This window comes from Pithys albifrons, chromosome 8 (assembly GCF_047495875.1).
Source record: "Pithys albifrons albifrons isolate INPA30051 chromosome 8, PitAlb_v1, whole genome shotgun sequence".
Taxonomy (NCBI): domain Eukaryota; kingdom Metazoa; phylum Chordata; class Aves; order Passeriformes; family Thamnophilidae; genus Pithys; species Pithys albifrons.
The window spans coordinates 35,632,214-35,649,848 of record NC_092465.1 but is presented as its reverse complement, the minus strand read 5'-3'; the positions used below and the strand labels follow the sequence as shown (position 1 = coordinate 35,649,848).

At 52.2% G+C, this 17,635-nt stretch overlaps 1 protein-coding gene across 6 annotated transcripts in view; it reads right to left on the bottom strand.

The window, feature by feature from the left end:
* AGAP1 (ArfGAP with GTPase domain, ankyrin repeat and PH domain 1) overlaps positions 1 to 17,635 on the bottom strand; it is a 320,698-nt gene that overhangs the window by 30,696 nt on the left and 272,367 nt on the right. For all 6 annotated transcript variants that reach the window (XM_071562998.1, XM_071562999.1, XM_071563000.1 and 3 more), the window contains one exon: positions 11,461 to 11,683. In XM_071562998.1, the coding sequence (XP_071419099.1) occupies positions 11,461 to 11,683 (223 nt within the window). The remainder of the gene's footprint in view (positions 1 to 11,460; positions 11,684 to 17,635) is intronic.

The window sequence follows — 17,635 nt, the reverse complement described above, 5'->3', positions numbered from 1 at the left end:
GAAATAACTGATAAGGTAGTTCCTGTTACAGAGAGTGAGGGCAAAGAGCACCCTGGAGAGGCTGCCAAGGCTTCAGACACTAAACTGCACTTTTTAGCTGCTTTTGGCTTGTCATATTTAAGGTGAAACTCTCCCCACCTGTTCCTCAGGTGCTGTGGAACAGCAGCCTTGTGCATGCACACATTTGAGTATGTAAGTGGGAAAGAGATGGGTTCCAGAAAGCCCAGTTAATAGAGATGTACTCCCCCCAAAATGTTGTTTCATCTCTGATCTCCTTTCTGTTTTCTTTCTAAATGCTTATAAAAAATCAAGGAATTTTCTGGGGCAAGACTGACCCACAGTGCCTGACATTCCACTCCTTTTCAGCTCTGATCAACAGCCTGATGTGAGCCACATCTCCCACCAATTTACAAATAAAATAGCCAATAGTTTCCCACTGGAAATTCATCTTTTTGCCCTTCCTCTGCTGCAGTACCACAGTTAGACAGTGGCCCAAGCACTTTCTAATAATCACAGTGATGGTTCTCTCTCTATTAGTAAGTTCTGAGTTGACCTTTTCAAGTAGCTTTTGGCCAAGCAGATGTGAAGTCCAGTGGAAACATGTTGGTCTTCAAATCTGATATTCTCTCTAGCTCTGCCAGGTGTCTGGGAGAGAACTAAGACAAAAAGAGAATGAATCAGGTCATATCTACACCAGAACTTGAGCTTGAAGCCAAGATCTTGCAGGGTTTGAGCCCTTCTCAACAGGCACTCACCCACCTGACTGGTTCTTATACCAGGTTGCCCCAAGGCCCTTCCAACCCAGCCTTGGACACTTCAAGGATTTCATAAAGTGGTTCTGATGCTGTTCAGATTGAAAAGAATAATATTGTGGTTTTATCAGCTCTGCTTTTTCACAAATGCTCTAATACACAGTGGAAGGAGACAGAAATACTTCCTTTGCAGGTTTCTCTTTCAGCACCAATGATGAAAAGAAGGATTATAATAATTATTGCAAGCCAGGCTTGTGTTTACAAAGTGTTTGAGCTTTTATCAAAGGCAGATTTGCACACAAGGAAGGTGCAGTTCATAGAATCACAGAATCACAGAATGGATTGGGTTGGAAAAGACCTCTGAGATCATCAAGTCCAACCCTTGGTCCAACTCCAGTCTCTTTACCAGATCATGGCACTCAGTGCCACGGCCAAGCTCAGATGAAAAACCTCCAGGGATGGGGAATCCACCCCCTCTCTGGGCAGCCCATTCCAATGCCTGAGCACTCTCTCTGCAAAGAAGTTTTTTCTGCTCTCCAACTTCAAATTCCCCTGGCAGAGCTTGAGCCCATCGTGCCCCCCTGTCCTATTGCTGAGTGCCTGGGAGAAGAGACCAACCCCCACCTGGCCACAACTTCCCTTCAGGCAGTTCCAGACAGTGCTGAGGTCACCTCTGAGCCTCCTCTTCTCCAGGCTAAACACCCCCAGCTCCCTCAGCCTCCCCCCACAGCACTTGTGCTCCAGTCCCTTCTCTAGCCTTGTTGCTCTTCTCTGGCCCCGCTCCAGCCCCTCAATCTCTTGCCTCAACTGAGGGGCCCAGAACTGAACACAACACTCAAGGTGTGGCCTCCCCAAGGCAGAGTCCAGGGGAAGGGTCACTGCCCTGGGCCTGCTGGCCACGCTAGTTTTGATACAGTTGAACCAGGGAGCATTTTATCTCAAACCCTCATTAATTTGGACAACCCAGGTTGAGGGGCTTGTGTGGTTGTAGTTGTTTTGTTTTGATTTTTAATCATCCAGGCTCCAGTGTTTGCCCAGACCAGCTCCTGGGTGCCAAGGGCTGCCAAGCAGCTCCAAGGACAGTAAAATACACTGCAGTGCTGCACTGGAGCTTCCAGGGCCTCCAAAGGGTGAGGTCTGAGCAGCAGCCACAGAACAGACATTCCATTTGCCTCAGTCCTTCCTATTAAGATGCATTTCCTGGAAGCTGCTGGTAAGTGGCAGATTTTGTTTTTATTTTTTTAATTTAATTGCAGAGCAGTGCAGTGATTCCCATCTGGAAGCCCCTGATGCAGCATGTCAGGACTGGGTCCCTTCCACTGCTGTACAGGGCAGAGCTGGGGGTTACTGGCAGCAGAACATCAGCCCTTTTATTTATGCCCCTGTTGGAAAACGCAGCCCCATCATACCTAACAATTTATCCATTCTCCTCATTATCTTTATGAAATATCTGCTGTCCAAAGCAGGGCTACCAGAACTGCAGCTCACTGGGAGCTGTGCTGCTCAGTGGAGTTCAGCCACCAGAAAGACCCGCAGTGAGTTATGACTCTTGGGCTTTGTTGGTGTATTTTTATTGTAATTCCTTTTATTAACTCCTTCCCAAAGCCTCCCTTGTGCATGAGACTCATTGAAATATCTGAAGTCAAGCCTTGAGTTGAACCTTAAGCCAGAGCTGGAGTCCCCCCAGCTGTGTGGCAGCAGCCCAGCTGCCTAAACTTTCCTGGCAGTGAATGTCACTCCTGCACAGGGATTTGTGCCTGGAGGAGCCAAAGGCACATCTTGGGCCATCACATCCCATCACGTCCCGGCCCAGCCGTGGGGACGGGGACACACACACGTCACCGCAGCCCTGCCCTGACAGGCTGGCACTGACAGCCATGCACTGCGAGTGCAATTAGTGGCACTGTCATTTTCGGCCGCTCCTGCCAATTAATTAAGCCTGTCAAATGGAAAAACAGCGGCATTCACATGATAATTTATATCGGGAGAGACTGGCCCAGCAAAGCCGCCAACAAAATCCCCTCCGAGCGCTCAAAAAAAAATAATAAAAAAAAATAAAAAGCAGCAGAAAGGGGAGGGGGGAAGAAAGAAAGTTAAACTGTCCTTGTTATAATTGTTAACTCTGATCGCTCAAGTAGAAGAGGGGCTGATTAAAACTCCAAACGAGCCCCCAGCTCGCTTAAATCTCGGAGTCCGCAATGATAGAATCAGAGGAGTTTATTCATACCATTAAGCCCCAGAGAACTTAATTGAAAGAAGAGCATAGCCTGGACCTTGACAAGCGGGAGGTCACAGTAATTGCTGCCGGACATATTTAACATTAAGATAATCAGGCCATTAATTACCCTTTGGATCATTAAATCAGCCAGTTGCAAAATGAAATTTCTGCCTCTATTACTCACTTGAGAGACCACAGGGGTGGCTTTTAATTTATCAGTGAGCTTGAGATACAAAGGAGCAGGCTTGGGGAGGAAGGCAGAGGGGGAGAGGGAGGGGGTTTCTTCAGCAGAGGCAGGAATATCAATCCGCCATGCTTGGTGATCGTGGCAAATTAACTAGGTAAGATAACCTCGGCTTCTAAAGGCAGAAGCTGGGGGTATGTAAATAGATGAGGGCAGACAGGGAGATCAGAGCCTGCACACCACTTAGCAGGATAATAAAGGAAATCATCCTTGATTATCAGTGCTAATTTGGACACTGCCGGTAGCTTGTTATGCGTGTTCTGAGTAGCATTTAATTAATTCAATTGCTTGTTAATGAGGGAAGTGACATGTGGGGAGCAGATGCCACCCAACTGCAGATGGGTTCTGGTCAGCCCTTCACAATAAAATCTTTTTTTCTTTTTTTTTTTTTAATTTATTTTTAAAAACCCCCTTCCCCCAGCCCTGAAACGGGAAAGGTGTCAGGCGTGGAGGAGCGTTGAAAAGGCACAAAACACTGACCTCATCAGGCCAAGAACCGCCAGGAAACGGAGCTGATGCCCTCGTTCCCCCAGTTGTGCCAGGGCTCCGAGACCAACAGCACCAACACAGCACCCTCCAAAGGGAGCAAGGGAGGGATGGAACGGCGCCCTGGCAAGGTCCAGGGTATGGCACTGCCATCCAAAGCACTCTGTTTCCCCGGGCTTGCCCTTCGTTTGCACTGCCTATAATAAAGGATTAATTATTGCTACAAAAAAAAGAAGGTATGGATGGATTCTTTCGTAGAAGGCACGGTCTAATATTTTCCATCAAATCACTCCTCAGTTACTGCCCAGACACCAGCTCAGGCTCGGAACTGCGAGCCAGGCTTTAGTGCAGGACTGTAAAACTCAGCTCAATGGAGTCGAGCTGCATAATGTTTTCTCTGACACCATTAAATTCAGTTCATTAGCGAGTGAGGGATCAAACTGGATCTGCCTGGTAAGGTGAAAGGCAATTCCCAGCACTGCCAGCTCCAGCCTGCCCAGCCAGCACTGCATTCTCCTCCAACCTTTGGCACCCAGAACAAACGGGGCAGCTGCTGTGCAAACAGACCTGAGCACGAGAGCTGCAGGTGCTGCAAGCAGAGCTTCCAACCACACCTGAAAAAGCAGCTTAAAAAACAGCTTTAATGCAGTTGGAAGACCCACCCTTATTTATGAATATTCTTAAAAAGATGCCAAAATGGTGGAGCCCTTTATGGTTTGCATGTAGCTGATGCAGATATTTGGCATCACTTCAGCAGGAGAACAAAAAGCAGGGCTGGGATGGTGCCTGGGTATGACAGTGCCCTCCCTCTGCCTGCCCAGCAGCTTCCAGCTGGTGGAGGTGACACATCCCAGCACTCCCAGTGAGACAGAGAGGGAGACCTTGGGAGCCCAGAGAGAGGGTGAGGGTGCAGAAAATCGAGTCCTGGAGTGGGCAGGGGGATGGTGACAGCTCATCCCACTGGGAAAGGCCAACATCACCTTAGGAAGTCGATGCTGGAGAGCAAATGTGCAAACAGAATCTGTGTGGGTGAGATCAGGGACATGGAGAAAGCAGAGACCGTGAGGTGTGCCCAGAAGGAGGGGCAGTGTCTGTAGGAGACCCACCCAGCAATGCAAAGGGCCCAGGTGACACGTGGCACTGAGTGCCAGGCACCTTCCCCAGCTCTCCCACACGCCAGGGAGCAGCTCTGCCCTGTGGAATGCTCAGGGGCTGCACCACTCCAAACACCACTGCAAGAACGTGCTTAAACAGCATCAATAGCAATTAGAGGGAGAGTCCTGATCTCAGCCCCAGCCCCAGTTAATTGTCGCAACATTGATTTACTCTAATTTGACTTCTCACTCCAAATTAAACCCGCATTACTGAGGGAGGGACCGCAGGCAAACTCCCCCTCTCCTCCAAGACAATAAATTTGATATTGAATACACTTACAAAAAAACCTGCTGGTTGTTGCAGGATCCATACTGAGAGATCTTTTTCCTTTTTTCCCCCTTTTTCTTTTTTTCTTCCTGTGAGTAATTAAAAGATGCTTTTCTTGACTAATGATGCCCCTGTTTGGCCATGGCAGTCGATACTCCTGCACCAGCAGTCAGCTCCAATTTGTCACCGGGCTCCCCAAGTTTGAGCGGCGGCTCCCAGGGCTGCTCTAATTGCTGCAACCAATTACCAGCTTTGCAGGGCTGACCTAATCAGGGACCCACGGACACCACAGCTCAGGGCAGCTGGGCTCTGTTCCCTTTCATGCTCAGGATTCACCCCTGCCTGGGTTTGCTGCTGCCTTGCCAACCTCTCGTGCTCACCAGGAGCTCCCGTTTCTTCCTCCCTCCTCCCCGTGGTCACACCAATTCCCTCAGCCTGAGCTCTGCCTCACCCTCCTGCTCTACCCTGTGCTGGTCCCTCGGGGATCCCACCCCACCTGTGCAGCTCCCTCGAGAATCCCACCCTACCTGTGCTGATCCCACCCCACCTGTGCTGTTCCCACCCCACTGTGCAGCTCCCTCAGGGATCCCACCCCACCTGTGCTGATCCCACCCCACTGTGCAGCTCCCTCAGGGATCCCACCCCACCAGTGCAGCTCCCTCGGGAATCCCACCCCACCTGTGCTGATCCCACCCCACCTGTGCTGTTCCCTCGAGGATCCCACCCCACCTGTGCTGATCCCACCCCACCTTTGCTGCTCCCTCGGGGATCCCACCCCACCAGTGCTGACCCCACCCCACCTGTGCTGTTCCCTCGAGGATCCCACCCCACTGTGCAGCTCCCTCAGGAATCCCACCCCACCTGTGCTGATCCCACTCCACTGTGCAGCTCCCTCAGAGATCCCACCCCACCTGTGCTGATCCCACCCCACTGTGCAGCTCCCTCAGGGATCCCACCCCACCTGTGCTGATCCCACCCCACTGTGCAGCTCCCTCAGGGATCCCACCCCACCTGTGCTGATCCCAACCCACCTGTGCAGCTCCCTTGAAGATCTCACCCCACCTGTGCTGATCCCACCCCACCTGTGCTGTTCCCTCGAGGATCCCACCCCACTGTGCAGCTCCCTCAGGGATCCCACCCCACCTGTGCTGATCCCACCCCACCTGTGCTGCTCCCTCGGGGATCCCACCCCACCTGTGCTGATCCCACCCCACCTGTGCTGATCCCTCGGGGATCCCACCCCACCTGTGCTGATCCCACCCCACCTGTGCTGCTCCCTCAGGGATCCCACCCCACCTGTGCTGATCCCACCCCACCTGTGCTGATCCCACCCCACCTGTGCTGCTCCCTCAGGGATCCCACCCCACCTGTGCTGCTCCCTCGGGGATCCCACCCCACTGTGTTCCCACAGCCTCCCAGGCAGGGCTCGAGGCCATCCAAGGTGGTGGTTTGGATCCAGGGGCACCAAACGACCCGGAGATCTGCTGACGCAATTCCAGAATGGTTTGGGTTGAGAGAGACCTTAAAGCCCATTCCATTCCACCCCCTGCCATGGGCAGGGACACCTTCCCCTATCTCAGGTTGCTCCAAGCCCTGTCCAACCTGGCCTTGGACACTTCCAGGGATGGGGCAGCCACAGCTGCTCTGGGCACCTGTGCCAGGGCCTGCGCATCCTCCCAGCCAGGAATTCCTTCCCAATATCCCATCTAACCCTGCCCTCTGGCAGTGGGAAGCCATTCCCTGTGTCCTGTGCCTCCACCCCTTGTCCCAAGTCCCTCTCTGGCTCTCCTGGAGCCCCCCAGCACCAGCTCTCAGCTCTCTTCTCCTTCACAAGGGGTTTTGCCAAATGCTTCCATCTTCCCTATCTCCAAACATCCTTGGTCTCCTTCCATCCCTTCTCCACCAGAACTCCAAATCCCAGCTCCCCATTATTTCTTCTCCCTTACTTTCTTGCCTCTCTCCCAGTCCCTCAGCTTCAGTTCCCTCCATCCCCCCCAATCCCCAACATCAAAAAAGAAGGGTCATTTAACCACCCTCCTTTCAGCTCCATTTGAGCTGCTCCCAACAGGATTCCTCATGCAAAACTCCAGCCAGCACTGAGGAAACAGCACACACAACTTCTGCCTGAAGAACCTGAACTTAAATTCCTGCCACAGCTTGGAGAAAAGGATTGTGATGTTGGTAGAGACCAAAGGAAAGCATTAAAGGAGGCACACACTTGGAAAAAGCAGAGCTTTGTGGTATTTATGTGAAAAATCTCCTTTCAGTCCCTGCTGCAAACAGCAGAAGGATGGGAGCAGCAAAGCAAGATTCCAATTGCTTTGTGGGAAAATTTGCACATCATCTTAATTCCACTTTTTCCAGCACCTCTTCCATCACACAAGTGTGCACCTGGACACAGAGCTGGAAACTCCTATTTATAAAATGAATCTTTTTGTCCCAAAATTTTACAATGTAGGAAGTGCCAGTAACGTGTCAGTGACAGAAGCAGCTGAATGTAACCATGAAGATGGACAGAAACAAAGCAGGAGAATTAAAATAAAAGCTCTGAGCATGAAATACAAAGAGAACAAAGTTGATTTTCTCTAAGTAAAACTCAATCCCAAATGAATTATTTAATTCAAATGGATGGTGCTCTTTCTATCACAATCACGTGGGTTTTAGATTTTTCATGATGTTTATGATAGGACTACTAAAATAATAAGATCTTTCTTTTTATTTTAGAAAAAAATACAAGTTGAGTGTAAGCCTTTTTCTTGCCTTGCAAATATTAAGAATTGAGTCATCTCTCCAGGTCCCTGAGCAGTGGAGCAACATGTATTTGTCAGGTGCAGGAATATGAGATCTCTGGATTGGAGTGATACCAGTGACTGAAAGTTCCCTTCACTGTGCCTGATGAAATCATTCTGTTCCCTGTCCAGTAAGACACAACATGCACAGCAGAAATCCCTCACTGTGAGAGCAGGGCCTCTCCTCAGGTCTCCCTGAGCACTCCCATATGCAGCCATTCATTCATCTAAGTAGCCTCATTAATGCAGTGCCTTCATTCTCGAAGATGAACCAAAGGTGGCACCACAAATTCATTTTTCAGGGCTAACGAAATAATGCAACGAGAAACAGTTGACTTGATCCCACACAACAGCACAAACCTCCCCCTGCACTCAGGAGGTGGCCCAGCCACACCTGGCACTTCACCTGCAAAGAGCAGGATCCTGAGACACAGCAGCAAAATCGGGACAGAATTCCCCCCGAGTTCCCTCATGAGCAGGAGGCAACACTGAGGGCTGAACCTCCAGGCTGGGGTGGAGCCCCTGAGCTTCCCCTGAGACCCCCCAACACCTTCTGAAGGAACTCCAAAGCCTGACCCAGCTGTGCAGCTGGTCCAGCAGGTCTTGCTCCCACCTGGACTCCCTGCCAGAGGTCACTCTGCTCCCCCCAGGTCAGTATGATATAACCAGCCACCTCAAATCTATTGAAGTCACCCAAGTATTTTCCAGGCATCCTTCTTTGACACTGAGCAGATAAATTGAGCACAAAATCCTTTAGGTTTTGGTAGGACAATGTACCACAGAAAGATTATCACTGTGTGGAGCTACAAGAAGTAGGAAAAATGCTGTTCCCACAGCAAACACCTCCCCACCAGCTCAGGCTTCACACACATCACATGAAAAGTCATATTTGAGTCCATAGGGAGCAGGACTTTGAACATCTGTGAGGAGAACTCAAGGACCTGAGAGCCAGGAACAAACTCCTGAGTGAGCCTGAACTTCTGAAGGCAGATTATTAATCACAAAGTGACAGTCCAAGAGCCAGGAACTTTGAGGCAGACTGAGACAGAGAGAGACAGGACAGGGTAATTCAGCCTGAGGAAGAGCCCGGCAGGAGGGTTCCATCTCCCACGGCTTTGTGGCCAGGCACCTGCACAAAAACACTGCTGAGCTGCTGAGGAAACCTTCATAAGGGGGGAAAAGTAACAGGGTCACTCCACTGCTGTCACCCCCAGCCTGACACAGGCTCTGCCTGGCCAGGTGGTGAGGATATAAATGGTATTTGCACAAGGCACACTGCAAGGGACAGTTCAACCACAGCAGTGTCACAGCCCATGCAAGGGATGGTTCAACCACAGCAGTGTCACACAAGGGATGGTTCAACCACAGCAGTGTCACAGCCCCATGGAAGGGAAGGTTCAACCATAGCAGTGTCACACAAGCGATGGTTCCACCACAGCAGTGTCACACAAGGGATGGTTCAACCACAGCAGTGTCACAGCCCATGCAAGGGATGGTTCAACCACAGCAGTGTCACACAAGGTATGGTTCAACCACAGCAGTGTCACAGCCCATGGAAGGGAAGGTTCAACCACAGCAGTGTTGCAGCCCATGGAAGGGATGGTTCAACCATAGCAGTGTCACAGCCCATGCAAGGGAAGGTTCAACCATAGCCGTGTCACACAAGGGATGGTTCCACCACAGCAGTGTCACAGCCCATGGAAGGGAAGGTTCAACCATAGCAGTGTCACACAAGGGATGGTTCCACCACAGCAGTGTCACAGCCCATGGAAGGGAAGGTTCAACCATAGCCGTGTCACACAAGGGATGGTTCCACCACAGCAGTGTCACAGCCCATGGAAGGGAAGGTTCAACCATAGCCGTGTCACACAAGGGATGGTTCCACCACAGCAGTGTCACAGCCCATGGAAGGGAAGGTTCAACCATAGCAGTGTCACACAAGGGATGGTTCAACCACAGCAGTGTCACAGCCCATGGAAGGGAAGGTTCAACCATAGCAGTGTCACACAAGGGATGGTTCAACCACAGCAGTGTCACACAAGGGATGGTTCCACCACAGCAGTGTCACAGCCCATGCAAGGGATGGTTCCACCATAGCACTGTCACACAAGGGATGGTTCCACCACAGCAGTGTCACAGCCCATGGAAGGGGACAGTTCCCCCCAGCAGTGTCACACAAGGGACAGTTCCCCTCCAGCAGTGTCACACAAGGGGTTGTTGCCCCCAGCAGCGTCACACAAGGGGTTGTTCCACCCCAGCAGTGTCACACAAGGGGACAGTCCCCCCCAGCAGTGTCACACAAGGGGACAGTTCCCCCCCAGCAGTGTCACACAAGGGGTTGCTCCCCCCCAGCAGTGTCACACAAGGGACAGTCCCCCCCAGCAGTGTCACACAAGGGGTTGTTCCCCCCCAGCAGTGTCACACAAGGGGACAGTTCCCCCCCAGCAGTGTCACACAAGGGGACAGTTCCCCCCCAGCAGTGTCACACAAGGGACAGCTCCCCCCCAGCAGTGTCACACAAGGGACAGTTCCCCCCCAGCAGTGTCACACAAGGGACAGTTCCCCCCCAGCAGTGTCACACAAGGGACAGCTCCCCCCCAGCAGTGTCACACAAGGGGACAGTTCCCCCCACAGCAGTGTCACACAAGGGGACAGTTCCCCCCACAGCAGTGTCACACAAGGGGTTGTTCCCCCCAGCAGTGTCACACAAGGGGACAGTTCCCCCAGCAGTGTCACACAAGGGGTTGTTCCCCCCCAGCAGTGTCACACAAGGGGACAGTTCCCCCCCAGCAGTGTCACACAAGGGGACAGTTCCCCCCCAGCAGTGTCACACAAGGGACAGCTCCCCCCCAGCAGTGTCACACAAGGGGACAGTTCCCCCCCAGCAGTGTCACACAAGGGACAGTCCCCCCCAGCAGTGCCACACAAGGGGACAGTTCCCCCCAGCAGTGTCACACAAGGGGACAGTTCCCCCCAGCAGTGACACACAAGGGGTTGTTCCCCCCAGCAGTGTCACACAAGGGGACAGTTCCCCCCCCCCAGGCAGTGTCACACAAGGGACAGTCCCCCCCAGCAGTGACACACAAGGGGACAGTTCCCCCCCAGCAGTGACACACAAGGGGACAGTTCTCCCCCAGCAGTGTCACACAAGGGACAGTTCCCCCCCAGCAGTGACACACAAGGTGTTGCTCGCCCTCAGCAGTGACACACAAGGGGACAGTCCCCCCCAGCAGTGTCACACAAGGGGACAGTCTCCCCCAGCAGTGGCACACAAGGGGACAGTTCCCCCCCAGCAGTGACACACAAGGTGTTGCTCGCCCTCAGCAGTGACACACAAGGGGACAGTCCCCCCCAGCAGTGTCACACAAGGGGACAGTTCCCCCCAGCAGTGACACACAAGGCGTTGATCCTCCCCAGGCAGTGTCACACAAGGGACAGTCTCCCCCAGCAGTGCCACACAAGGGACAGCCCCCCCAGCAGTGACACACAAGGGGACAGTTCCCCCCCAGCAGTGTCACACAAGGGGACAGTCCCCCCTCACACACCCACCTGGAGGACTCTGCCGAGGGCTTGCCATGGCCCTGGCTGCCCTGCTCCCACACGCTGTTGGCCAGCTCGTTGCCGATGGCCGACAGCACCTTGAGCAGCTCCATGGGCCAGTCGTCCAGGTCCAGCGAGCGCACCCGCGACAGGTGCGTGCCCAGGTTGCGGTGGATGCCCGAGCACTCGATGCAGATCAGGGCTCCCAGGTTCAGGCTGGCCCAGTCGGGGTCTGCAGGAGAGGGGACAGAGCAGTCAGCACAGCCAAACACCCCACAGGACCTGCTGGGTGATGCTCGTGGAGAAAGGACTTGGCTCTGGGGGTGTCTGGTCCGAAAGCACAGCTGGGAGGTCTGGAGTGGGGTCAGGGGAGATCCCAACCCTCCTGAGGAACCCTCAAGGAGTACAAAAAAAATAATAAAGAGAAGTGAGGTGTCTCTCTCAAAGGATGTATCATTCCACCTCCAGTCAAAAGAAACCTATGAATTACAGAGAAAAAGAGAAAGAAAATGGTACTGCAGTGATGGGCAGTGGGTGATGCAGCAGCTGAGAACGGCCCTGCCTGGGGAGCCAGAGCTGCTCACAGCCAGGTACAAGGGGAAAAGGAGGAAAGGAAAAAGGAAAGAACAACAAAACTAACCAACCAATAAATAAATAAAAAACCCAGCAACAAAATTATCCTTGCTGACTCCACCAACTGCCTCAATATCCACCCACACCTCCAGCCATGTGTGGCTCCTACACCTGACACGCTCCAGGGGTGTTTCCAACTCCAAGATGCAAATGGGGCACTTGGAACAGCCCCAGTTTCCACCCACCCAAAATAACCCCACAAAAGGACAGGCTGGGGCCAACCTGACACAAGATGGGAAATTCCATTTCCCAATAGGGCTCAGCTCTTTTGCCCTGTGGAATTTAAATCCAGATTTGTATGAATCACCCTCTCCCCAACAAACATTCACCTTCACAAATGCACCTGAAGACACATGGGAGGAACGTTTGTCGGTTTTTTGTCCCCACTGCTGTCAGATCTTCCCATCACCCTGAGCATCCCAAAGAACCATCCCAAATGCCAAGCAGGAAACTGGTAATTAACAAAGAGGGCAGGCAATTTTTATTCCTATCCAAATAAACTTTAGAGCTGATAGAAAATTAATTTCCAGTCTTATCGTCTGCTCAGGAAAATTCCATCCAAAGACTCGTTTTAACTTTGTGTAACTCACAATTGAAAGTTATTTCATGCTTTGAGTCATTGATTGACATTTTTCAGTCAGTCCTTGGCAATCTAAAAATGTGCCCAACAAGAAAAATTCCCCATCTTGTTCCACTTGAGCAGAAAAACAGATCTTTTGTTTAAAAGTTTCTGTCCATAGCAAGTCTTACACTATAGATAATATAATATCTATATTACACATATATAGCATTACACATCTCCAGTAATAAGGTGAGACCAAACCCCTGCCATGCTTTCCAAGGGTTTGGAATGCCAGCCAAGACAAACCCATTTCTGCACAGTCCTTCAGGTCACCTCCAGTGCTGTTTTGTCAGTGGTGGATGTGAAACACCAACAAACCCCCCAAACCAGCAATTTGTTGGTATAAACTCAAACACAGCAGATGATAATTGAAAATTTGCAACCTGTGACTCGGACTGAAATCCCTGACCTGCAAAGGCCAGGGTTATCCTCACAAAAATCAGAAGTGCAATGAGCTCTAAGAGCTCAGAATGAAGCAAGAGAATAAAATACTGGCTTATATTACTCCAATTATTCTGACAGAACTGATGTTAAGGACCTGACCTCCCTCCCAAAGACCCGTCTACTTGAAGCATATCCAGGGGATTTTGCACTGAATAAATGCTTTAAATATTGCCCTACTTCAGGGCATCACAGAAGGGTTTGGGCTGGCAGGGCCCTCCCAGCTGGCAGCACTGAGGGAGCCACCACAGCCACAACCAGGACATTCTGCCCAGGCATTCCTTTAAATGTGAGAACACAGAGCTGGGTGTGAAGGTGGCAGAGGAGGAAAGGCAAGGCTTGAACTTGTTACATGAGTGAAAACTGTTCTCACCAATTCATCCCAAAAGAACCACATGTGGTTAACAAGCTCCAATTATTCAGCGTGGGTTTTCCTTCTTTTAAGGAGATGATCCAAACCAAGCTCCCTTTTCCTGATGATGCCAAGAGCAATTCTGAGCTGGAGGATGCTCACAACACTTGGGAGCACACGGCAGGCTCTGCTCCAGAGTGGACATCCAGGTTTGAGGGTAAAAGGAAGAAAAAGCCCTCTCACTGCAGCCAGAGGTGCTATAAAGTTACTTCCCCCTCTTTTACGAATTTACAACTTGTCAATCAAAATATGAGCTTTTTAGCATCGCTGAATAAATCCAGATTACAACTTTCAGCTGTCCATGTTCTCCAGAACGTTTGGCTCTCTCCTTCCCTCGCAGCCTCCTCCCCACCCTGCCCTGCCCCTCAGTCAGACTGATCATGTTTAGAAGCAGAACCTCCCTCTCCCCAGGGCCCCCTTTGCCCCTCTGGGTGCCAGGAGGCTGGTGAAGGCTGTGCCACCCTGCCCTGGGCTCAGCAGCTGTGCACGGGCTGGGCAGAGGCAACTCCTGCAGGAGGGGCAGAGCAAAGGCAGCAGAAGGGGCAAAGGCATCTGAGCCACAGCAGAGAGAGGAAAGGCTGCAACTTTGCTCTTGCTTGAGAGTTTGTTCTCCTATTCTGCATAAAAAGCTGTGTCTCGTGAGGGGTAGGACACGAGTGCCCAAATCACTGTTTCAGAGTTTGCCTCTAAAATCCAAAATACCCCAGAGTAAGTGACGAGACTCCTGAACCGGAAAACTCCTGATGAGACTCTTGTTTTTAAGCCTTCCCTGTTTTCTTCTACAGCAACAAAGACCTGAAGCTCCAGGATTTCCAGACACCTCAAAAGAGTGACTCCTATTTATTCTCTCATCTGTGTCAGACTGGAAGAGCTAAAATGCAGAAATTTAGCTGGGTGTGCCTAAGCAATTTAATTCCCTTCAGTGGCTTCTCCAGACAGAGAGAGAGCTCTGGGAAAACAACCACCAGATTCCTTCTGGAATCAGGTGTTGGGCAAAAGCTCCAGCACCTGGAGAGCACTTTGCCTCTACTCTTGCTGTGCGATGGGAATGTTAGAAATAAGAACTCTGTCTGACTTTAGCTGGAGGTTGTCAGGGGGCTGGGGTGGTGGGAGCTGCCACAGGAGCTGCCACAGGGCTGGAGTGGTGGGAGCTGCCACAGGAGCTGCCACAGGGCTGGGGTGGTGGGAGCTGCCACAGGAGCTGCCGAGGGGCTGGGGTGGTGGGAGCTGCCACAGGAGCTGCCACAGGGCTGGAGTGGTGGGAGCTGCCACAGGAGCTGCCACAGGGCTGGGGTGGTGGGAGCTGCCACAGGAGCTGCCACAGGAGCTGCCACAGGGCTGGGGTGGTGGGAGCTGCCACAGGAGCTGCCGAGGGGCTGGGATGGCAGCACAGCCACAGGAGCTGCTGAGGGGTTGGGTGGTGGGAGCTGCCACAGGAGCTGCCAAGGGGCTGGGGTGGTGGCAGCACAGCCACAGGAGCTGCCAAGGGGCTGGGGTGGTGGGAGCTGCCACAGGAGCTGCCAAGGGGCTGGGGTGGTGGGAGCTGCCACAGGAGCTGCCACGGGGCTGGGGTGGTGGCAGCACAGCCACAGGAGCTGCCAAGGGGCTGGGGTGGTGGGAGCTGCCACAGGAGCTGCCGAGGGGCTGGGGTGGTGGGAGCTGCCACAGGAGCTGCCGAGGGGCTGGGGTGGTGGGAGCTGCCACAGGAGCTGCCGAGGGGTTGGAGTGGTGGGAACTGCCACAGGAGCTGCCAAGGGGCTGGGGTGGTGGGAGCTGCCGACAGGAGCTGCTGAGGGGCTGGGGTGGTGGGAGCTGCCACAGGAGCTGCCAAGGGGCTGGGGTGGTGGGAGCTGCCACAGGGCTGGGGTGGTGGGAGCTGCCACAGGAGCTGCCGAGGGGCTGGGGTGGTGGCAGCACAGCCACAGGAGCTGCCGAGGGGCTGGGGTGGCAGCACAGCCACAGGAGCTGCCGAGGGGCTGGGGTGGCAGCACAGCCACAGGAGGTGCTGAGGGGCTGGGGTGGTGGGAGCTGCCACAGGAGGTGCCAAGGGGCTGGGGTGGTGGCAGCACAGCTGCTGCTGGAACTGCATCCAGCAAGGCAGGAATTCCCCAGGGAAACGAAGTGCTGCTGAAGTGCTGAAAGGGTAAAGAGCTCTGGAAAGAGGAAGAAGAGAGTTTTGAAGTGGAAGATTGATGGCTCTTGAATAGAGCTGAGGGATGGCAACATCTCCTATTGCTCTGCTCCCAAACATCTAGCTCTGTGGAGATGCAAACTAGAGAGCTGGGCATGTGGGTGAGGAGCTGCCAGGCAGGGCAGGAGGGCAGCAGGGAATTAGCAAAGCCCTGCAGGGAAAGCAGCAGGCTGAGGTTCACCTACCCTGGGCTGTGCTTACATTTTAAAATACACCACTTTGGAAATATCTCTCATTTTTCCAAAGGAATTATGGTGGCCTTAAAATCGGGAAGGTCAAATGGCAAGATGAGTCAAGGAGGGTGTAAATGAACTCTAAGACTACAAACAGTCCAGTTGGGATTCCAAAATCATCCCCCTCCAAAAGCTGCACCACCGAGTGTTGCCAAGATGGGCTGTGCCACCCTGCCCTCTCCCAGCACCCTGTTCCTGGCACGTCCCTGCTGCTGGCACCAGGCATGGGTGGCCAGCCTGACCCGAGGGGACCCTGGCTGGGAACCAACCTGCCTGCAAGGGGGGTAAAAATAAAAATGAATCAAAAAAGGGCTGCTTTCTTGCCCAGTCATTTGCCTGATTAACCCCCCAGCCTGGCTGCATCAATCCTGGGCTGTGTGCATGGCTGGGCATGGCTGGACTAGGGCAGAGCTGGCATGGATCCCAGATGCACCAGGAGGAGCTGGGTGGGTGTGGGAAGTTCTCTGCAGTGAAGGGACTGCACCTTATAGATCTAAATTATAACCCCCCAGATATAGTTATACAATGTATAAAACACATAAATATAAAACATTCTGTATCAAGTCAGCAGGGTCTGGGAAGGGGCCACCCCGAGCTGAAGGGGCAGACTCTTTGCCTGTTCAGAGGGGAGCAGGACTGGGCAGCTGTGCCCCTGCCCTGCCCACAGGCAGCTCAGCTGGCAGTGCCAAAGGAGCCACCAGCACAGGCAGGGCCCTGGCAGAGCCCAGCCCTCTCCTCAGCACCACCTGCCTGGCACCTGCACCCCCACAGCCCTGGGGACAGCTCAGGGACCACCAGGGCAGTGTGAGAGAGCTCGAATGAAGCAGAGTGGCTTTGGGCTGGGCTTGGCAAAACACTGTCCCTTGTTTATCACCCTTGGGTGGAACAGACCAGACTGTGCAAAAGCACTTGCACTCCTGCACAAATGTCCATTTTGAACTGGGATGTGAGAATGGCTTAGACCACTAAACAAAACCCTAACCAGCAAATCTTAAAGAAATACAGAGATACACACCCAAATAAATGAATATTTTTTCCATTTTAAACGTGGTGAGAAAAGTTCTGGCTTCCAAATATCAAAGAAATAAAAATGCACAAGTCCTCAGTCCTTCAGCTGCCACAACTAATTGCTTTGGAGCAAGAGAACTTCCTTTTTGTGGCTTTGTTACAAACCCCTGGAACTGAAGAGCACCAGAATAATGACCTGAGCTGGGGTTAGTGAGGTGAACCAGAGCTCAAAGTATCCTTGAGAACACTCTTCTGAACACTAAGTATATGTTTTAAAAAATAAAAAAAAAAGGGAAAGAAACACAAAGGGGAAGAAAAAAAATAATCCCAAATCAGTTTTCTAGTATCCAGATATAATGAGCAATGACTTTGGTTTCTTCTGACAAGTAACTCTAAAAAACGAAACCAAAGAAAGACCAATCAAGTTCTGCCTCTTTGAAAGTATTACCATGGCACATGTGCCCCCAAAGGAGGAACATGGAAGTAACTGATGTCAAAAAGCAAACTTTTTTCCTTTTCCTCTAAGGAAAGTACAGAAATGCTGACATTTGAAGTGGCACATGAAACAACAAGGGGAAAAAATTAGGATGCATAAGTATAAATTAACAGCAAACAAGTCTCATTAATCAAACTGCAGAGTGAAG